The 23,262-nt window shown below is 36.3% G+C and overlaps 2 protein-coding genes across 3 annotated transcripts in view; one reads left to right on the top strand and one right to left on the bottom strand.

Annotated features, from left to right (window-relative positions):
* Positions 1–23,262, top strand: part of FBXL13 (F-box and leucine-rich repeat protein 13) — a 75,606-nt gene that overhangs the window by 22,396 nt on the left and 29,948 nt on the right. The window contains 3 exon segments of the mRNA XM_010001803.1: positions 10,091–10,143; positions 13,515–13,615; positions 16,952–17,081. Coding sequence (XP_010000105.1) covers positions 10,091–10,143; positions 13,515–13,615; positions 16,952–17,081 — 284 coding nt within the window.
* Positions 391–17,188, bottom strand: LRRC17 (leucine rich repeat containing 17). Of its 2 annotated transcripts, XM_010001801.1 has the most exons (5): positions 17,022–17,099; positions 12,862–12,983; positions 5,897–6,762; positions 2,052–2,207; positions 391–1,028 (listed from the first exon to the last, which is right to left on the bottom strand). In XM_010001801.1, the coding sequence occupies exons 2-5, from the start codon at positions 12,864–12,866 to the stop codon at positions 622–624; spliced, it is 1,434 nt and encodes a 477-aa protein (XP_010000103.1). In that variant the 5' UTR covers positions 12,867–12,983; positions 17,022–17,099; the 3' UTR covers positions 391–621. The 2 variants fall into 2 exon arrangements, with proteins under 2 accessions (XP_010000103.1, XP_010000104.1); XM_010001802.1 differs by lacking the exon at positions 12,862–12,983 and having other exon boundaries at positions 455–1,028; positions 17,022–17,188.

Here is a 23,262-nt window from a genome sequence, read left to right as displayed (position 1 = left end):
TCAGGACTTCAGACAGGCAGAGGCTGAGTTATTCACTCAAGACTGAGCAGGAACACTGGTAAATGAGCAAGTAAAACCAAACATCTAGGTTTGAATCCTAACCAGTAAAACAACTGCTGTTCCTCTTTTTCTAAACCTGTATTTAAGGTTAGTCTTCAGTTTGATTTTCATGTACAATAAAACAGGAAGCTGATACAAAAATCTTAGAAATATTTTTTGGTACTATTTCAGGAAACTGGTACATACAAAGAACAGAAAAATGGGGCTTGGTCACAATCCTGCAGCAAGTTCCATATCAACACAGAAGCTGTGCTCGTACAGAAGACAGCTCCTCCCTACCACATTATGTACATTGGTGTCTATCGATTTCTACTGCATAGTTTCAAATATTGCCAAAATATTTCACATGAATGTCCAGAACAAATGGTCAGAAAAAATTACTTGATGAAGAATGCTGTATAACTAATGCCATTCTGTAATTATTAACTACAATAAACTAAATCTTTGTAGGCAGATAGTCCTACAATCAGTATAATTAACAAAAATGTAAACAGCATGTTTTTCATTCCCCAAGTATCAAATATTTGAATGTACTACCAAAAAAAAAAAAATAATATTCCCTTACTTGCCTATGACAGTGACAATTACACCGTGCTTCTTTACTGTTTGAACTGATTGTTCTATGTGTCGTTCCCATTCCTCATCATCTTTGTCCAGATCAAAAGTTTCTGGATAAATGGGCAGCTTGTCTTTTGGACACTCCTCGTAATAACTTCGAACATATTTTCCAACAGACCATCCTTTGTATTCCTCAGGCATTTTGCATTCTAGGCCATTGTAGTGAACATTGTAGTGATGCTTCAACCAGTAGAAAAGATAATGGATGTTGTAATCACATCTCCAAGGATTGTCTCTTAGCCACAGAATTTTCAGGAAGTAAAGATCTTCCAGTACTCCATATTCAAAGTTCTGCAAGCTGTTGTTTGATAGATCCAGCTCCTCCAAAGTGTTGAGGCCTGAGAAAGCAGCTAGTCCACAGAAAAATATTTATTGGTACCTTGTAAAGATTAGTTAGAAAAAACCATACATATCTGCAGCAAGAAAAATTGTTTCAAAATGATGCGTTTATTATGTTAATTTTTTTAACAGACACTACAAAAAGGAGTTTTCAAACACTGAGCTTTAAATATGGCTTGTATGTGGTCTAGTATTTTTTGTATGTATTTATGTATTTTCTTGTATTTAGAACCTTTAAATTAATATTTTAAGATAGGGAAGATAATAAACATGGAGCTTAACAAATGATGCTTCAGAGTCACATTTCAAAGAACAGTTTATACTTTTTGCAAATGAACTGTTTCATTTAATGGCAGAAGACTGAATTTAAATAGTCTATGTCTAATGTTAAACCTAGTAAATACCATTTTACTGGTATTACCACTTTCTACTGCTGTTTAACTTCCACCATGCTACTAGAGAAAGCTCTTTTTGCTTCATACTTTTTGTCCCTCTTTCTGTCTGCTTTCATAAATGAAAGACAAATGCACATAGGTGATAAGCAAATTGCCAACAAGGCCACTAGAGTTCTAATAGTATATAACTTAAGAGCAATTATATGTGATAAATTTTAACCCCAAAACTTTAAATCTTTTTGATTTGTCGTTTTATTGTCCAATATAATGTAAAAGCAGCCTCGTTATACGACAAGTTTTCTTAGATTTGGAAAAGATACTTAAAAAAAACATTCAACTAGTTAGCATTTTGGGAAATGATTAGGCTTCTGTCTGCCAAATTATATCTTTGTACTTGGTTGGTTTAGTGTTAAGAAAGGGCAGCTGAACTCAGTCTTTCTTCATTGACTTCTATGGTGAAGGCATTTCAATGCAAGCCTTTATTTTACTAATTGAGTGGTACAAAAGGTAAAATTAGCACCAACTTCTAGTTTTCAAAAACCTTTTGCCCCTGCATTCATATCTGATAGACACCTTATCAAAGTTTTTTGTTAATAAACCACAAATAACTTTAAAAATAATGTTTAAAATTACTCTTACCAGGATCTATGTAAGCTATTCCATTACTGTTTAGGTTTAATATCTTCAGTTCACTGACATCTTCAAACTCTTTGGCTCGTAGCTGTCTAATTTTGTTGCTGGACAGATCAAGTTTAACGATGTCTGGAGGTATGTTACTTGGAACTTTCTTTAAATCTTAAAAATGAAAAAAAAAAGTAACTTGCATCAGTTTTAGATTATTCTTACCCTTAGGTTTCACAGTTGCGCACCACAGAGATTTGTCAGTCTAGCATGTTTCTTGTTTTCTTTCCCTTTTATCCTCACCACCAGTGTCAACATGTTTTTTTCAACTTCTGAATTTCATTGCTTTGTTCACTTGTATCTACATCTCATGTGAAAGTTGCTCTCTTCATTAGTGTTTATAGTAAAGTCTCTTTCTTCATTTTATATTTTTATTTTAATAGATCTGTACTGTTCATTGCTTAGGGAAAGTGTAGGTAATGAAGATACTACACTAAGAAAAAGTACGTGTGAAGGGCTTGATCATTTAAAAGAAACCAGAGTAACTACATTTAAAAAATGATCATTGGTATATGAACATTTTCCATAATCAAATTATAACATGCTGTCTTACATCCTTTGTTTTGTGTTACCAAGAGGTTAAGTGTTCTGTCAGCAGTAAAAATGCTAGTTGTCATATAGTGTTTTAGTAATGTTTAAGACTTTATAATTTATACAATACAGTTGTTATTTGTCCAGGCAGGATAGTGTCATTCTGTCTGTCTGCTTCTCCATTTTACTTGTATTCTGTTGTTGTTAGCAAAGTAGCCAAGCACCTCTCGCTCATGTGTAAATATCCTCAAAGTGTTCCTTGCAACAGAGTTACAGAAAGAATGGGTTCTAATCCAGTAGTAAGGGCACGTTCTTGAGAAATGCAGACTCTGGTTTGAATCCTCCAGGATACTGTTGATAAACATAATCCCCAGGATTATGTTACTCAATGAGCGCTCTAATCCTGGGCTGTTATTACAGGAAAATGAGCCATAGCTCTTATTTGACCATCTTTGAATGAAAGTAAGTAGTTTTTTGATCTGTGCTGAAATTTACTTCTGAAGTTCTGAAGATGTCTGATGCATCAGGTCTTCTGGAGACTAAAGCAACATATCAGAGCCTTCCTGCTTATACCTGATTTTGAGCAGAGCTTTGGTATTGTACATGCATAAATATTAAAACTACTCCAGCCTGCTGCGGTTGGAGTGCTTCCTGCTTGTGCAGATGTCAAAGTTTCAGGGCCTGTTTATTGCCAAATGAATGCAAATAATGCTTGAATTTAGAGACTTAAGAGTTTGGCAGTACTAGAAAGCAGATTTTTTTCAACTGCTCTTACGAATTCTTCTGCAGAATAGCAGAATTTATTTCTGCATCCAACTTTTGTTGCTCCTTCTGGTATAACAGATTCAAGGACACAGGATAACTTTCATTATGAAGTACTGAAATATCTGCTGTATCACTCATCTATAAATATGTTCTTCAAAAAGGAGAGCATGCATATGGTAGTATGTACTTTTCAGATGTTTCTTTCATGAGCTTTCTGGCATTAGCTGAAAGCTGCTGACCTGTTGTTGTAGAGATGCACAGGATTTGTATATATTTGTCACTCCATTGCCTTTATTGTAAAGGAATAATGGATTGCAGCTTTTCATGTCATCATTCTGTTTTGGCAATTAATGCACCTTTTTTTCCTACTCCAAAATCTTGTCCATGTGCATTTAAAGAAATATTTGTTTCCCTGGGATTTTGGGTGCATTATACTCCTTTTTTTGGATGAAAATTCCAATTAAATTTTGCATCTGCTGCACAGTAATCACATGCAAAGACATTTAAGTGCAGCGCTTTAATCAAAGATTACTGTATGTTCAGAAATCCCAGATGTCCATGAGATATCTGCATCCAGCTGTCAACCATATGCACAATAGATCTGATGCTTCCTAAAAAATATAGAATGTACTCAATGTGTCCATGCTAGACATTCAGGAAGTCCTGGACTGATACGCTTATTTCTTGACCTGAAAGGAGGCCTTGTATCCTCTACTACACTCATGTAGAGGTTGCAGTAGCTTTATTCCTTTGTTATTAGTACTGAAGACAGTAAACCTATTTTTAAAATACCATAAAAGCCTGTAAAACTCCCATGAAGAGCAGACCACGTTGAACTTAGAGAAAAAAGGAACTTTTTTCTAGCAAAAATTTTAAAGTATATTCATGTATTCAGCTCATCTCTTTGATACCACTAAATGGGGAGAGCTGGAAAGTCAGTCTTTTCCTATTATAATAAAATATATTCTTATTGTTTATAATATAATATATTCTTATTGTTTATAATATACGCCTGCTTTTAGTTCAGTAGCACAGTTTACTGGAGACGTAAGGTAATAATGATATAATTAAGATTCTATGAAGGGTGATTACAACCATAGTCTATAATCTAATAGCTAAGATCCTATACACAAAGAAAGGTAAGTTAGATTAATACTAAGAAATTAATAAATGTTAGCCAGTAAAAAAAGAACAAATTGTTAATAAAAAAAGATGTAGTAGCTGCATGGTAAAACAAAGAGAATAGTGAGCTGTAGCAAGAAGGAAGGCATTTAAGAGAGTGAAAAATGTAAGAATGTGGACCATTTTTTATGACGAAGTAGATAAACCATGCAATCAAATACTGATATTTTCAATTCTTTATATTTAGGTATCATAATTAGGTATTATAATTGTAATTAGGTATTATAATCCTTATATTGATTCCTGAGGAGCTTGTCTCTGGCATTGTGGTGCAGGAATAGGGGCATACACAGTGGTTATATAAATTTAAGTCACAAGCAATAGAAGTTTAGCAAACACATTGCAAGATGCAAGTGGACAAAACATACTGCAGTGATCTGTATTGCAGACTATGCTTGGAGAATTTGGGAAGAAATGCTCTCAATTTTGGCTACTTCTAACAGTACTTTTTATTCCAGATTTGTAGAGTTAAAGAATTACTCTCTTCTGAATTGTTTTGTTGTTTGCTTTGTTTCATCATGGGATAAAATATGGGAAATATAAAGCATGAATAAATGTGCACTTTTGTGTTGATAAGTCCCACAGCTGGTTTACCCTTGAGGCTTAACTCTGGGTTTTGGGAGCCTGAGAAGGATTTAGGAATGGAATGGATCCAAGTATCTGAAAAACATTTATTGAAGGCCCTTCAACTTTGAAATATTTACTGAGTGCTGGGAGGAAGAAGGCAAAAGATGCATTGCTTTATGAACAAAAGCATGGAATTTCTTCCCTTAGCAGAAGAAATACTGCACAGAAAATGAGAGGATGTGATGGCTCTCCTTTGCAATCATGTTCCTTTGGGCATTTTAAGCACAGCTGGCTGCTCCACTCCTGATTCACAGCTCTCTTCTGTCAAAATTATTGCTATGTTTGTGTTTGTACACTGGAAAGAAGACACCCTGCTTTTTTCTATCAGTACAACAATTTTAGCGCAGCTGTAATTTAACTGATCAGTATATTTATAGTTATAAAACCGGAATAGAGAGGTAGTGATCCTACAGTAACTCCATTACCTACTTAATTTTGTTCCTCTTGATTTTTGTTAAATATCTTACACTAGCACATTAAAGAATAACTGTGGAATTGGAGCTACAGCGTAGAGGTGAAATGCAGAAAGTGTTCCTACTTGCTGGTAGTTAGGAGAGGAAAATGATGAACACTATTAGTTAAAGTAAGCAAAGTGAATACTAGACTATATTAATTTACTGGAAATAATATGTGAATAAGTGTAGTTAGAAAGCAAGAATATTAAAATAATGAATTCAGTTTTAAGAAAAGATACAAACCTTTTCTTTTGCAGTTCAGAGTTGGCACAGGGAACACATACATGTGGCACAAAGAGGAATCAAATTCTGGTTTGACAGCTTCAGGCTTCTCCTTTTTTATGTTTTGGGGCACCTGCCTGTCCTCTTCACTACAGAGCTGTTCAGCTTTTATCTGCTTCAGCTTTTGATTTTTCAGTTCTATTGGGTGCACACACTTGGCATAGTTTCCCAAATTCCTGTTTGTTGGAACCTGTAGCATTGTAACAAGAGTTTCTAGTTCACAGTTGCAATGCCAGGGATTATCATAAAGACGTAGGTAGTTTAGACTGGGTGTATAAATAAAAATCTCCTCTGACAAAGTCTTAATTTGGTTATGTTGAAGTAAGAGTGTTGTAAGTTTAGTCAAACCAAAAAAAGCCTCACTCTCAATTTTTGATATATCATTCTGTTGTAAATCCAGACTTTTCAGTACTTTGTATTTGGAAAACATATTATTCTTCAATTTACGAATCCTGTTTCTTGCTAGCAGCATGTGTTTTAAATCCTCTGGCCAATTAGATGCCACAAAAATCAGTTTTCTTTCCTGACAATCTAGGTATTTCTCATGAAGATAAGTGTATATATCACATGGCAGGCCTTGGGCGTTGCGCTTAACAGTGCTAGATGCTTTTCTTAAGATGTTTTCCCTTTCATTGTTTCTCAGACTCCTATTCCTTGTCTTCCTACAGTCAGATGCTTTGCAAAGAAGAAGTAATAGTATAATAGTAACTACTTGCATCCTGACATTCAGCTGGCCCCAGTTATTTTCTTTGAGAGCTGGAACAGTTGAAATTTTTGGATAGTCTTGATCAAGATCTGAGGAGGCACAGCTGGGGTATATGGGTTCCCTGTGTTGGAAGAAAAGTAAAACATTAGAACAGATGAAACAAGCATTCAGTCAAGTACTGAATCATCAGACTACTTGGAGTTTCACAAATACTTCGGATATTTAATGTCCTAGCTCTTTTTTTGTTTTTATTGTCTCTGGTCTACTGTCCTTCATTTTGATTAGCTATGGGAAAGTGTATGGACCAGCTTCTAATTAATCTTTGTTAGAAGGTTCTCATGTATTCAGAAAAATGGCATCAGGCTGAATCTTCTTTGCATTTAAGTTCATCTTAGAAGATGAGCTTGAAAGAGGAGCTTGAACCTGATATTTTCCAGCTTTGTGGGTGCTGACACACTGCAACACATGGAGTCAGAACAGAGTAAGTTATCCAGTGCCTGTCAAAGCCCCAGCTTTAGGCTGCGTTCAAGTGTGGAATTGTTTTTAGGTTGAGCCACAATTTATCGTCACCAGCTCTGCTACTACCAAGTGCTTATCATGGCCTGTGTCAGGTAGGCAAAGATTGCTGGATTGCTCTGAGGAGGACCCAAAAATAATATTTTCAATTACCTGTGAGGTTACATGCATCTGAGCACAGGCAGAGTGCAAAGGGAACCCACAGGTCCTAGCCAGAGCCTCCTTCAAACCACTCCAGGTCTGGCTGCCTGAGGAGGGAAAGTGCAGAGGGCTAAGTCAGGAGCTTTTGCTTCTCCAAGAAAGCCAAACACAATCAGTAGGAATCATTGTTAGAGGAAGACAAGGACTGCAACAGTGTCCAAAATTGCCTCAGTATGTTTAGTAATTTTTTGCATATATTCCTTTCTGAATTTCCTGTAGTACTCCTGATCACTGCCCTTTTCCTTCATTTTCAGTAAAGCTTGGCTACAAGGTTGTATTTCCATAGAAACATTTTCATAGAATCAGGGGGGTTGGAAGGAACCTCTGAAGATTATTCAGTCCAACCCCCTGCTGCAGCAGGAACCGCTAGGGCAAATCACACAGGAATGTGTCCAGACAGGTCTTGAAATTCTCCAGAGAAGGAGACTCCACAGCCTCTGTGGGGAGCCTGTTCCAGTGCTCTGTCATCCTCCCAGTAAAGAAGTTTTTCCTCATGTTGAGGTGGAACTTCCTGTGTTGCAACTTGGTGCGTTTCCCCTCGTTCTATCACAGGACACCACTGAAAGAGATTGGCTCATTCTTGACATCTACCCTTCAGATATTTAAAGACATTAGTAAGGTCCCCTCTTAGCCTTTTAACTCTCAGGTTTTTCCTGCTTTTGCTAGACAGTATCATTCCTTCTGAAACTTTTTTTTTTTTTTTTTTAATTCTTCACTGTTTGGCTTAACAAAATTGATTTTTTCTCTATTACTGTTGACATCTTTGCACTATGCTCAGTCCTTTATGACCTTAGCACCTGGTAAGGTATTGAATCCCAATCTTTAGTGCAGATCATTTCACAGATGTTCTGTTTCTAAAACATGGTTGTTTTGGGCTCAAAAAGCTCATTTTTATTTGTAGGAAGGGTGGCACAATAAATCAACTGATAGCAGGTAAAATTATTTTGAAAGCAAAGAAATTATTCATTTTTAAACAAACTGGTACATCAGTATAAACCATGTCTTATCTGTAGGGTGTTTTCAGTATTTATGCAGTCCTTACTCATCACAGTGATGGAACAGTCCTGTCTGTGGATGTTCCTGCCTTTCTCTAATCCTTGTGGCCAGTTGCTAATAGTACCTTTGAAAACCCATTGACTGGTGTCTCCATTTTGTTCCTCTATTTGCCAGTTGCTTATCTGCATTCAGATTATGTTAGCTCACATTGTAAATGGGTGTTTGCATTGATGACTTTATCCTTTACATGAAAAATGCATTTATTTTGTGTTATGTTTTTAGCAGTGATATGCTAGTCTGTGTAAATTGATCCCATGTTTTATTAACTTGAATCATAACTGGGATCCTCTGTGTTTTTTTGAACTGTTGACCATTCTGGTAATGTGATAGTTCATTCTATCCAGGAGAGTCTGGAAATAGAAAAAGAACTTGGGGGGAGGAAAGGTAATAAATAATTATGGAGATATTATTTCCTCTTCCTTTCCACTTCCTAGGTCTGAACTGGAATTTTTTTACTACTATTACAGTGTGTCTGCTGACTAAATTATACCAAAATGGGCAGCTGCTTTCAGTAGCATGTACAGGTTCACACATAAATTATAACTGTGTTTCATTTAGTGCTAGGGCAAAAAATGTGTAAGAGGTATGTAATTTCTGTGGGTTAGCAGCCCTAAGGGTGATTTTAGTTGGTTAGGTTCTTTTGGGTTGTGTAATCCCTCTCAGTATTGTCCTACTCTTCAAAAAGGCCCTGAGTTAGATAGAATAACAGCTCATCAGTGAAGTCACAGTCTCTGTAGAAGTGAATATACAAATCTATTGTTGGACTAATGCTTGATTGCAGTTGAGAACATGTAATTTGGCTTACCATGTGAAAATGTACTTGTAAAGAGTTTAAAATTATATATTTTTTTAACTCTCTAAACCTTTCATACTGCATTTTCCATTCTAGGTATATGGATCAGGCCTTTTTTTTTTTTTTTTCATTTCAGTTAAGGCAGATCAGTTATTTTTGAAGATTAGATTAAGCCAAAAAGTATTACTATGTTTAATAGGAATTTTTGCATCTTTGCCTTGGAGAATAGACTCAAAATTTGGCAGAAGAGCATCTGAAGGGATGTGTAGGTGTTGTTTCTAGTGTCAGACATCTATATTTCATTATTTGGTTAAAATCACAACACTCTCAAAATAGGAGTTTCTAAAAATATTAGAGTATATGCAGTCAGAAGAAACTGCCTCAGATAGCTAAATTCTCTGAAATTCCACCCTGCAGAAGGTAAAAGGGACTTTCCTACAATTGTTCTGATCATTGCTCTTCTACTTTCAGAGGGAAGAAGTCGCTTGTGTATAGGATTAGGTACTGGTGTCATGATGCATGGCTAGGGGGAAGAGAAAAACCTATGTAGGAAACATAATTCTGGCATTTCCTAAGATGAAGTTCCATAATTAGGTAGCTTTCTGGTCCTTTGGTAACATAAGACTGGAAACAGTTTGGTTCCTAGGCCAGGCATTTGTTGATGGAGTGTAAGAAGTATTTCCCCAGCACAACTTACTCCAACTTTTATTCTACTTCTGCTTTTTTGTGCTTTCTTCTCAGTAATCTGCTATGGCCACAGTTTCAGGGAGGCTGTTTGCCTAGGTGGACTGAATCTGTAACAGGAATTCTTATGTTTGTGTTGTACGGTAAGAGTTTGAACTGTTGACCTTTAATATGACATTTTTTGTTTATTTATTTTTAGGTGAATGTAAGAATTTGCAAGACTTAAATCTCTCGGAATGCCAGGGATTAACTGTAAGTACTAAAGCCTTTTTCCAGAAACTGAGAAGGAAGATTTTTTTTAAGTGCTATGGTTGTTTGGGTACACAAATCTTCCTGGTAAGAAGTAGAGACTTGTGTTCTTAATTACTTTGAAAATGAAGTTTAGTAGGATTTAGAGATACTCAGTGAAGTTCTCATTTGTTTTCTACAGTGCCAGGGAAAAATTATGTACCCAATCTCAATGAATTTTAACAAATAGGCTTTGAAACTTCACAAGTCTGGGGGGAGGGGTTTTTGTGTTATTTTAAGTTTGAAGTTGTCAACAATGATAGAGTTTAATCTTATGTTGTTTCCAGGTTCCTTGATTCCTTCATTCCTCAGTACACTTGGGCTCTAAAATGTCTCACTAGTTTTCTAGAGATTTTTGAGAGCCTTTATTTAAAAGTGTTGTAAGTAAGCAATCACCATGATGTATTTGTTCTTTCTTTTTCCTGTAACATTTTCAGTTCTATCTCATTTCCATTAATTCTCTTTAATGTTTTTTCTTTGCTCTTCTCTGATGTAAAAACAACATTTGACTCTGCTTTCATCAGTGATTTCTTAGCAGTAACACTGATATGTGCACATTTTTCTAATAATAAAATCAATCTAAGAATAACATTTTTTTTTAGAAATTATGGCTACTCATAACTGTCTGTTCTGTTTGGCTGTTAGTGTGCTTGCTAATACCCATTTGATATGTACCAGCAAGAACATTCCTAAGTGATGCTAGGGTCAGGTTCATAGGATAGCAGGGTCTTGCTAATTACACTCTTGCCAATACAGCCTACTAAGCACCTGGCCACCTTCTTCAGGTGGGCACACTGCTGACCTCTACTGAAATTGTTACTGACCAGGACTTTCAGGTCAGTGTGTCTGATAGTTGCTTTCTGTCCAGTGTCTAGATGTACTGATGTCCATGTACTGATGCATGGGGTTATTCTTTCCCAGATGCAGGACTTTGCGTTTGCCTTTGTTGAACTTTGTGGGGTTTCTGTCAGCCCAGTTTTCCAGACTAAACCTTGATACATATCAGTTCTAGACTGCAGTGTGTTGATACTCCCGCAGTTTGGAATAATCTGTGAATTTGTTGAGAAGGTTTTCTGTTCCTGTTGTCCAAATCATTTATAAAAATACATTTAACAGTACTGGCCCCCCTATTGACCCTCGAGGGATGCCAGTTGCCACAAGCCACCTATGGGACTTAGTACCCTTGGTGACAACTCTTCAACCTGACAATCCAGACAAATTTTTACTCAGCTTGAAGACCAGCCTTTATTTTACCAATTTGGCCATAAAGGATATTGTGACCTGTGTTGAAGGCCTTGCTGAAGTCAAGGTACACAGTAGCTGCTTTTCTCTCTATACCCATAGATCCAGTAATTTCATCATTCATCATGCCTTAGTGAGGAATCCTTTGCCCTTGGTAAATCCATGCTGGCTGTTGGCTATCACTTGCTCATTCTACATGTTCTTGGACAAGGCTTCAAGGAGGATTTGCTACATAGCCTTCCAAGGGATTCAGGTGAGGCTGACTGGCTTATCATCCTTCTTCAATTTCTTGAAGATGGATATGACATTTCCTATCTTCCAGTCATCAGGAATCTCCTCTGATTGCCTTGACCTTTCAAAAATGAATGAGGCCTCTCAGTGACAGGAGACAGCTTTCTTAGCAGTCTTGGATGCATCCTGTCTTGTCCCATTTCCTCAGGTGTTCCTCCCACAGACTCTTCTAGCAGGCTTCTGGGAGGCATCTGGTAAGCCTTAGAACAAGCCTTATCAGTAAAAAATGAGGCAAAAAAATAATTTAATACCTTAGCTTTGAAGATCAACCATCTCTTCTGGGCTGCATTGCTCTACAAGAATGTCTGCCATGTGATCCTGTTAAGCCAAAATCTGCTCTTAAGTTCAGGCTTTTTCTTTGACCATTTGTCCAATTTTCTTCTCTCAGGGTTGTAAACTCATTTTCACAGTTGCATTAACCAAAGCCACTTTAGTTCTTCACATCCTTGACCAGTTTTGCCTTTTGTGTGAAACACGCCCAGAAGAACATGTTCCACAGACCACTCGTCAGTCACCTGTATCAAGCAACACTCTCTATAAGTCTCCTGGACTGGTTGTGCTCTGTCTGCCATGTTGTTCCTTCAGCAGATATTGGAGTGGCTGAAGTCTGTCATGAGTTAGTAGGTCAGACAATTGTAAAGCTTTGTTCAGCTGCCCAAAGAAGGACAGCTACCTTCTTTTCTTGAGCAAGCAGTCTGTAACAGATGCCTACCACCAGGTAATGCTCATAGGCCTAGCCTCTAATCTTTACTAATAAGCTCTCAAGTGACATGTCACTCGTTCCAATGCAAAGCTCCTTTAATTGAGGCATAACTTCGCAGAATGTGACCCGTCCTCACTTTCTTGGCCTGTCATTCCTAAAGAAATGTAACCATGAATTTCAGCCCTCCATGTATGTGTGCTACCCTTTTGCATCTCTGGAATCCAAATGAAATTGTAGCTCTGCACCTGTGCATGGACTTTGATCCCTGATGGTAGATTCCCATGCTACAATTGTTTGCATTCAAACACTTAGATGGACCCCTGGTTGTGCTGCATTCACATGGAAGGTTTCAGAGTTTTCCTTGTCGTGCTATCCCTCCAGTGCTTTCTCACCATTCCCTAAGCCTCCAGTTGTCTTCAGGTTATGGTTATTGTCCATCAACATACCTCATTTTACTGATACCACCTCTCTCAAATCCTTTGTTGCAGGAATGTATTTCAAAAGCACAAACTTTAAAGTTGATTGGTATTGAATTTCCAGCTATCTTGATGGTCTTTTTGCCTGATTACTGAAATAGTAGAAAGATGATCACGACATGGCCAAAGATAGACACTCAACTACTGTATTTCCATGTATTAAATGGTGACTTTTTGCCTTTCTATTAGATTGACTTTTACTGTGAAACATCCTTCCTACTAGGAGATCTGTTCCCATTATATTCTAATGGAATGATATGTAGAACAATATAGGTAGTATCACTTCTGCAGGTTGATAAAACATGGAAGCCTTACAAGTACTTAAATTTAATGTTCCACCTAGAGGGTAGACCTAAACAGGAACCACATGCTCTGTAGGAGTGTGGTGTAAATTGTTTCCTTGAACTGGAATGTTTAAATTACCATACTTAGAGTACAGTAGCATCATGTACCTCTTGGTATTATACTTTAAGGCTTTTAGACAAAATATCTGTAATGTACAAAATTATTATGATGATTTAAAGATACTTATTAATGTTATTTTCCCTTGTTACTCTGCATAGAGATGTAAGAGAAATAAATACAAATATAACTCCTGAATTTTTTTTAAATGTGTTATTCAGGATGAATCCATGAGACTCATATCAGAAGGCTGCAGAGCTCTTATCTGTTTAAATCTGTCATATACAGATATTACTAATGGAACACTACGACTATTGTCAAGGTAAATTTGAACAGAAATATTAAAGTGTGTTTGTTTTAATCTTGCAGAAAACTTAGAGGCATATGTAGTAGAAATACTCTTTGTGAGTGATTTACAGGATTCTGTCGGCTACACAAAAGGAAAAAAATGCCTCATACATTTGACTTAGCAGTTATTTTTTCTTTTTGGTATTATTAAAAATACAAACCATACATTTCACAGTTTTACAGAAACTTTTAAAAGAATATACTAGCCAAATTTTTTTGAGGATGTCCATTTATTCATGGTGATGCAAGAAGTTTCCCAGTTAGGTATGTTCTAAAAATATACTTCTGCAAGAGAGGATTGCAGATAGGTATATTGTGTGACCCAAGTCCTTGCATGATAGCTGCAAAAGAAAGAGGTATTCCAAACTCTTATTTGGAAAACCAGAGAGCTGAAGGCAGAGAATTTACAGTATTACAGAGGTCTGCCATCCCTGTTGTAGATGTGTCCCTCCATGAGACTTGAAGTCTGCTTAGGAGGTAGAATTGCTGCATTAAAAGCTGCCATAAAGAGGCATGCTGGACCACCTGAGCTGCATAGAGATTTGAAAAGAGCTGTACTTTGTTTCTCTTTCCTGTGAGAAAAACTAGTATCTTCCTTTCATCAGCAGCATCACAAAGTCCAGGAACATGTTTTTCTTTGGCATGTGCATAATACATTTTGACTTTTGTTTTTTCTTAGTCTGTAATGCCATATGCTCATACAACTAACTTTTGTTTTGGCAAAGTTTTTAGTGTCTCCAATCTTACCACTCATCTCTTAATCACTTTTATTCTTATCCTAATATGTGTTTCGGCAATGTTGGTTGGTACTTTTCCTTTTTAAATTTATGTTGAGGTTTGGTACAGCTGTTCTATAGGTCTTCTCAGTGTCTATTGCTCTGGTTACCTGAGCATACTGTTGGCACCAAAAGTCAGAACTCTCCATTTCTTTTGATGCATTAATAGCACGTACCCAAGAAAGAATTCTCCAGAGTAGGTGCAGCTTTCAATGCAGGAAAATGTTTAAAACAAAACCAAAAATTTTCCACTGACAAAATATATTTTGCAATTAACCTGTGCTCCATTGGTAAGAAATTATTCCCCAGTCACACGATGCTTCCAATTTAAAGCCATAAGATAACACTGTTTTTATTGACAACTTTTGGACAAAATACAAAGCTCATTGTTTCTGAGATTATGGGGATGTACAAAAAGTTGCTGTCTTGTGAAGACTGTGATAGCAGACAAGTTTAATAAACATTCCAAATACCATCTCAAAAAAAAATTCTACACAATTAAAGCATCAGCTCACCACAGGTCCTGTGTAACAAGGTAACTAATAGAAAGTTCTCAGAGGTGGCAGTATTGCATTGCATAATGCTGCATGTGACATTTGCTATTGTATATCAGATGTGCATTATTGGAACAAGGAAAAAGTGAAGTGTAGGCTGAGTGTGCTCAAAACTATATGGTAACTTTTAATTCTACTGTACCATTCAAGCATTTTAACATCTGTGTTACACAGATCATCAGCTACAGTTTTTCTCTGAAAAGTTCTGTTGCATAGGATAGACATGAATATTGTCTACCAGGAGCAAATGTCAGAAGGTCATTTTGTCTGATTGGTTGAAGAGAATGGTCCTGAGATTTCTGGTGCCAAAATTAATTGAAAAATCAGCATGACAGAATTCCTGCAGAATTTGGCTGTAACAAAGAGCAAAGGTTTTTAGCAGTCTGTGTACTCAAGCTTAAGTTTTAAGAAAGCTGTCACTTTAAAAATGGCAGAAGAAAGCACGTATTAAAATTCCCAAATCATAAAAATGGGTCATATGACCTGTAAATAAAATCAGTGTCTCTTGAAAAGTATTGGAAGGTTTTGATCACAGTCTTCAAAGTGCAGCAAAAAAGGCTTTCCTGTGTCTTAAGCTGTGCAACCTTGCAGCAACATATACTTTTAAAAGACTCAGAATGGCCAGAGGGTAAAAACCAGTCTCTTCATTTGTTATCTGTTTTATCAGAGAAGTTTGGAAATGTACTCTGTCTGACTTCAATTTTCCCCCCTCATTTTTGTGGAATATGTTGCTTATGCTTCTACAAAGAAGGATACTTTTATTTCTGTATTTAATGAAATGTTTCCATTTAAAAAAAAAAAAAAAAGCACCACAAACACGTGCCCTATTATTCTAATATGTGGTTCTGGTGCATATTGTGTGGGTTATTTTTTTTTTCCCCCATTAAATGTAATCTTATAAGTGATTTATTTGTATTTTTGCAGTATAACTTTTTGGGATAACATTATTTGCCAGCTTTCTATTGCTTTTTTTTTGTGTGTGCACTTCAAGTTAGCACGTTTCCCCACTCTATATTGAAAGTATAAATTCAGTTCCAAAGATATATGCCACTCCTTAAGCAGTCAGCTCCTCAGTGGGTGTTCCCATCTCACTCCAAAATGCCTGTTTTTGCTGACTTGCAGAACTGCATGAATATATCCTTACGACGAAATGTCTACCAGAGCAGTAGGTCCTAATTCTAGATTTTGGTTTTCTGTGTGCTTTCATTTGTGGTGCTTGTGGTGGTTGTTACTTATTCCAGTGAGAAATGTAGTTCAGTAAAATGAATAGGTTTCAATAAATTAAAACCAAAGCATCAGATGGAAACTTAAGTGTATTCAAAGTATAGATTCTTGCTTTTACAGAGTGCTGTTGACTAACATTTTCCACTTACACAGTTGGCTTTCTTTTAATTAATGTTTAGTATATAAAAAAAAAGGTTTTCCAAAAGAACTGATCAAAACCTGATATTCGATGAGTCGCTTTTGGATAATTCCCTTTTGTATCTCTCTCAGTTTTTCAGATTATTTTAATAGTACTCTTCTAAGTAGTTATATGACTTGAGAAGCTCTAACTGTACATTTCTGCTTTTAATGTCCTTTGATAGAGTTCTGGTTTTCATTTCCAGCAGGCACTGCTTGTAAAATGAATGGCAAAGACAGTCCAGTATGCACTCAAAAATCCTAGTTAATTAAAAAGTAAGCTTTTGCATTTACTTGAGATAACTTTAAAATGACAGTTTTCATATGGTAGAATATGTTGTATGAAAGTGCTATTCCCCAGTAATTTGCGATACGAGGAGCAGAGGAAAATTTGCAGCAGAATAAAAGAGACTTTCAAATTTCAGCAAGAAGCTAATTCTGTTTTATATCAAACATATTTTCAGTAACTTGCAGAATACTTTAACTATAGTATTTTATGTTATTTTGTTTCTGTAACATACTCTTGTAATAATTTTCCATTTGCTTTACTTTTTTTTTTTTTTTTTTTTTTTTTAAAAGCTGCTTTCCCAATTTGCAATATCTGAGTTTAGCTCACTGCAAAAAATTCACAGACAAAGGATTACTGTACCTGGGCTCTGGAAGAGGCTGTCACAAGCTCATCTATTTGGACATTTCAGGTTGCACACAGGTTTGTAGTTCACGTCTTTCTTTCATTCTGTGGAGGAGAGAATCCTTCAGATGACTGGCTGCATCCTGCATTCATGGTATACTGAAGCAGAACAAGCACTGCAGCAGACTTCCAGGGTTTTGAATTACATGACTACAGCTGTTTAAATTTTACTAAGGAATAATAGCACTATAGGTTTGGATCCCTTCCAACAAACTGTCAGATCTATAAACAGCTAGTACTTACTGCATAATGAGAACAAGGCTTGCTTTTTGTAGCCATAAATAGACTAATTCTATGTCATGATTAGTTAGAGTTTTAAATCAGGAGTTTTGAAAATGTAGTTTTTCCCTAGTTTAAAAAAAAACAAAACAACAACAAAAGCCACACTGCACTGGGAAAATAAAAGTTTACACTTGATTTCCTGATTAATTAAAAATGTTAACCTTTACTACTATTCTGTATTAGTTTAATACACAAATTGAAGTAGCATTTATAAATGAACTGCAATCTAAAAATAATTAATGTTTTGCATTATTTTAATCTCCTACTGATATTCTAAAAAAAACCAAGGTTTTAGAATCTGGTACTATTTTAGAAATTTTCAAGTATATACTGTGTCTGGAAACATACTTCGAAAACAATGTGAAATGTCAAACTGTAAGGCAATAAAAGTCTGTCAGTGTTTTAATAAAGACTCCCACATGTACACTGAGAAGACTCTTCAAATTACAAAATATATGTGAAATGATGAAGAGATGGAGTCTGAGGAATATAACAATTTCATTTTCCATCTAACAAAAACTCAAGGATGAAGGCAGATAAGACAACAGTCTTGTTCTGACTGCTCTTTACTGTGAGTGTCTGTTTCTTGTTAATGAATATCAAGCTGAGACTACTGTGTGGGGACTGTGAAATTTGAAATGAGAGCTGAGGTTAGAGGAAAAATAGGAACTACCTACCTCTGAGTTACCTTTTCACAATGCCAGTAATTGGTTATTTTTTCCAAAAGTGACATTCCTGCTTGTTAAGAAGTGTAATCATGAGCTGTAAGTATCTGCCTTTAGAAAGCATTGAGCTAATAAGAGTCAGAGAAGTGGTGATTATCAAATTGGGAAACCACAACCCTCCCCTTTCCAGAGGAAAGTGCGTTTGCTTACCAGTGTATTTGAGAACTCTGGAAGGGATTCCACAGATTCCTCCATTTTGGGTTTCCCCATGATTCTGGAACAGTGCTTAATGGTTATGACTGAGTACTTGAGTAAACAATTGAAACCAAAAGGAGCATCAATTGCATCACTGTTGCAGAAAGCATTTTAATAAGATGGAATTGATTTTTTTCTTCCTTATTGAATGAACTAAACCAAAGGGAACTTCTGTAAGACTGATGTTTCAGAATTAGAAAAATGTAGTGAGGCTAAAGTATAAATATTGCAATTATGGTAAAAAATGTTCTGTAGAACAGAACATATATTCTATAGCATATATATTTTTCCGGTTTTTTCATGTTTCCTGTTTTTTCCTTAATTTTAACATTGCAGGTCTTTTCCTGGGAGTTCGTATACTACCATTACTACTTAGGATTTCAACATCTATGTGGAAGGCCCACTTGTAAAATGGGTGATTTTGCTAATGATTTTACGAATAGCAACTTGAGGACCAGTGTATTTAAATAGCTTATTAAAACATAGTTAGGCAGAAAACTGGGAATTAAACACACATTTCCTAGTCTGTTGCCACAAAACAAGGTGGTCTTTCCTTTGACTATTATATTAATACATGGTAATAATACTGAATGAATTCTAAGTATGGTGGGGGGTTTTTTGCATTAAAACTCAGTAATTAAGATTGTGCCATTATGACATGGGTGGTAAATATTTTCATTACTGAGTTTCAAGATCTTTTCATCAAAATATAGAGATTCTTGTGTCCTGCCCAAAAGGTGTCCTGTTACACCATTGCTATTCTCAGAGAATTACCTAGAAAGCATATGATTTCTTTGTTCTGCTTCTGAAGCTGAACAGTTCAGGTGGAAAATTTTCTGCTATTATACACAAACCTGAACAGATGGAAGAGTATAAAGCAACTGCAAGTCATGTAATGACATACTAGATTGAGATTGTACAACAAGAACAGTTTGGTGAAAGGTATTCTTAGTCAAATTAGAAATTTCAAGGCTATTTTCCAAGAAACTGGCTTTTTATTTTTGGTGCCAACATCTGTGGCTGATTTTCAGACTGGAATTATTCTGGCCCAAAGTGGTTTAGAGTGGTCTATTGATTGCTGTAGTTTGCAACACCTGGGTAGGAGATCACAAACCATGGGGAAAAATTAATTTGACCCTTTTAGTTCTTAATGTTCTGCTTTGTTTGTGCAGATGTCAGAGAAGCAATCAGCAAACGTGTAGGCTTCACCAGTTTTCACCATCTTAGTTCTTTCTGCTCTGACTTCATTGGGAGAATTGTCATTTTGGCAGCTTCTGTCAAATTCTGGCTTCTTCAGACAGATCAAGCAGCAAAAAGGGGCCATCACTTGGGAAGACAATCTGAGCAATGTTCTTTATTTCTTGAAGAAGAGAACTCATTGCTTACATTTCCTGAGTACAAACATGTCTCACTGAAGGATATTATAAGTTACACATGGACTATTCTGTATTTTTAGAATGCTAATTAAAGAGTATGTTAATATAAGCTTTTTTTGGACAGTGGAAAATTAAAAGAAAAATAACATGTGGAGGCAAGCCATTACTGTAATGAGCCAAACATCTGAAAGGATGTCACAATTTATTTTATCACTCTTGACAAACACAGAACAGTAAAAAAATAAAGATAGCCCCTTGTTCACCACAAGAATATTTCCTCAGCCCGGAGCACTGATTTTCAAATTTCTGCACTCACAGTGCATTGACAATGCTAGAATCATAGAATAGTGTTTCTTTGCTATGTCTGTGCCACAAAGACAGTCTGAGAGAGTTGGGGCTGTTTAGCCTGGGGAAGAGAAGACTCTAGGGAGACCTCATAGCACCTTCCAGTACCTGAAGGGGCTACAGGAAAGTTAGGAAGGGGTTTTTCACCAGAGAGGGCAGTGATAGGACATGGGGTAACAGTTTTAAACTGAAAGAGGGTAGGTTTAGGTTAGATATTGGGAAGAAATTCTTCACCATGATGGCAGTGAGGTGCTGGAATAGGTTGCCCAGGGAGGTTGTGGAAGCCCCTTCCCTGTAGGTGTTCAAGGTGAGGTTGGATGAGGCTGTGGCCTAGTGTGAGGTGTCCCTGCTCATAGCACGGAGGTTGGAACCTGATGATCTTTAAGGTCCCTTCCAACCTTAACCATTCTAAGACTCTATGATTCTATGGTTCAAAATCCCTTCTGTGATGCAGACAGCATTCTGCCTTGCAGGGTGGGTTCCACAAATACGATCAGTTCAAGGGGAGAAAGAATGACTTGTAAAGCAGTACTGTATGTGTAGCAAATAAGCCAAAACCTAAATAAAAATTATGTGTGTTCCTATTCTTTGTATGTAAGAAACTATAAAAAGCTTAAACTAATTCTTACATTCTTGAAAGCTTTTCATCATTTTGGTACATTTATTTGCTAAATCTATGGGGACAAATCTTTAGCTGTGGCTTGCTCCATGTTTGTTTTGATGCACTTTCATTTCAGATCACAGTACACAAGCATACAGCTAATAAAAAATCCAAACTGGTAATTTACATATTAGACTGAAAACTCCTCACAAACAAGGGATTCTATTTTATGTACAATCATTTAATTGATTTCTGATCCTGTACATGCAAAAAATAGTATATTTATAACATTATTTAACTTAGTCATGCAGGAAAAGTCTGTTTTGCAGAATTTTATAGTACCTTAGACTCATTCAAAACATCCTCCCTCACAACTGGTTTAAAGGAGATTTAAGTGGGATTTTACTGATGCAGGGCAAAGAATCATGGAATCATATAATGGTCTGGGATGGAAGGGATCTTAAAGATCATCTAGTCCAACCCCCCTGCATGGGCAGGGACACCTCCCAGTGGACCAGGTTGTTTAGAGCCCCATCCAACCTGGCCTTGAGCTCTTCTAGGGATGCATCTTCCACAACCTCCCTGGGCAACCTATTCCAGTGTCTAACCACCCTCACAGAAAATAGTTTCTTCCTAATGTATATAATATAATATAATATAATATAATATAATATAATATAATATATAATAGTATAACAATACATCACACGGTGTTATTAATAGAATATAGTCCTAATAATACTAGTAACACCAATAATATATAAAATACTAGCACAGTATTCAATTCCATATGTATCCTGTAATTAATTGATTGTAGGGTCAAGCTGTTCACTCTTGAGGCAATCTATTAAACACTGAAATTCCAAGTAAGCTGGGAAAGCAATTGTTTTACTAACATATGCACAAATTTTCATATTTCTACACCTTATCTTTGAGTGCCTGAAGTTTCATAGGTAATTCATAGGGGCTTCAAAAAAGAAACTGAAGATTAAGGATTTATTGTTCTAGGAATAAAGGAAACTAAGACAAATACATATGATATTGCAGCAGCATCGAAATGTTGACTAATTTAATTGAATATTATCTGAACAGGTTTCACAGTGTAACTTTCTCAACTTGCTGCCTGAGATCAGTTATCCAGCCTTAAGTTAAAAAACAGTTCAAGTAAAAAAAAAATTTGAAACAATCTGTGCAGTGGTATTATTAGCTGCTTCAGTGTAATTGTTTTTGGCTTGCACGGAGGAAAACAATAAATTGCTGCTATTTGTGGTACCAAATAGCTATGTTAAGCAAACATTTTTTTTCCAGACAAAGAGATTAAAAGTCCTGTAGACTGCAGTTAACATTATGCAATCGTTACTCTATTCCAGAAGCAGATATGCTACTTCTGGCCCTCAGCATTCTTGAGTTTGATCTGATCCTTTAGAGAATGAGAATTCAACTTAATTTTAGGCATCTAACCTAAGATAATGTCTAGAAAGTTGCTTTGATTTATCTATGTAACAATTAGAGATGGAGAGAAGTCTCCAGAGGAGATTCAGACTTTCAGGTCCGACCTGTCTTGGGCTCTTTCTTGCTCTTTCCTGCTCCACAAGATCTCAGGTTTCATAATTTTTTAACTTAGACCCCTGAGTATGTTCCTAATTCCAGTGGAGTAAACAAAGGCTCTAGCATTTGCAGTCTGTTTTTTAAATCAGCATCAATATTATTGGCACTTTCTTGGCTTTGCTTTTTTTCCTACCTATTTCACTGATTTTAAAGTCCTCTCAACTGTGATTCCTCTTCTACAATTATCAGAACAACCTGCAAGACTAGCAAACATTTATCTCACTGCTCAGTTACATGACTAACATTTGCAAAGTCAGAAGCTTAAAAACTCAGGCTCCTGAGTTTGCATTTAGGTTTTTTCAGTGATATTTTTAAAATCTTGGCCAAAGCAGCAAGTAACGTAAGTAAGATCCATAATTTGCATCTGAATTTTAGATACCTAGACATGAGGGATCTTTTATTCCTACTCTCTGTATCAAACTGTGGTCACCAACCTCAGTGGCTGCTCTTAACAGTTGACAATGTGTTTATGGTAAAAAAAATAAAAATCTCAAGAACAGTTGGTACCAGGCCCCATTCAGCCCCACACCTTCCTCTGGCCAGCAGCCAGAGGAGTAAATTGTAGTTGGTTCCAACTGATGCAAACATTTGAACTTGAGTCGTATAAAATCTCTTCAGTTTGAACAGTGAATTCAGCATGTTCTGCATGATCTCAGCTTTTGAGTGTCTGTTCTTGGGAGCAGAGTTATTCTCTCTCATTATAGCAAGTCTGTACAGCAGTTACAAGGGGAAATCCTACTGCCATAACATGACATAAAGCATACTCAAACTGCTTAGTACACTGTGGCTGATTTTTCAGAAGAGTGAAAACTTCTGACTTCTCTTGAAAAGGCATTGTGTTCAAATTTTAATGGACAGTGTTGTTACCATGTGTTAGAACAAATTGTATGGTGTAACTTAGCCTCTCTTCACTTGGGAATGGTTTGCTCTTTGTAGTATATGGACCAAAAACAAGACTTAGTTACCAGAAGTACACCTCTCAAACTGAAATTTCTAGAGGGTTGAAATGTTTCACTTTAACATACTTAACTACTTGGTGCGTGTATGCCCAAAAAGCAACTGACATC

This window comes from Chaetura pelagica, unplaced genomic scaffold, assembly GCF_000747805.2.
Source record: "Chaetura pelagica isolate M959 unplaced genomic scaffold, ChaPel_1.0 scaffold137, whole genome shotgun sequence".
Lineage (NCBI taxonomy): Eukaryota > Metazoa > Chordata > Aves > Apodiformes > Apodidae > Chaetura > Chaetura pelagica.
Note: the sequence above shows the minus strand (reverse complement) of the source record. Positions and strands in the feature narration are given on the sequence as shown.

Excerpts from the sequence above, each read along its gene's own strand:
- LRRC17 (XM_010001801.1), bottom strand. Across the intron at positions 2,208-5,896 it reads TCTGAACTGCAAAAGAAAAG|ATTTAAAGAAAGTTCCAAGT; the intron begins GTTTGTATCTTT and ends TTCATTTTTAAG. Across the intron at positions 1,029-2,051 it reads AATAGCTTACATAGATCCTG|CTGCTTTCTCAGGCCTCAAC; the intron begins GTAAGAGTAATT and ends TCTGTGGACTAG.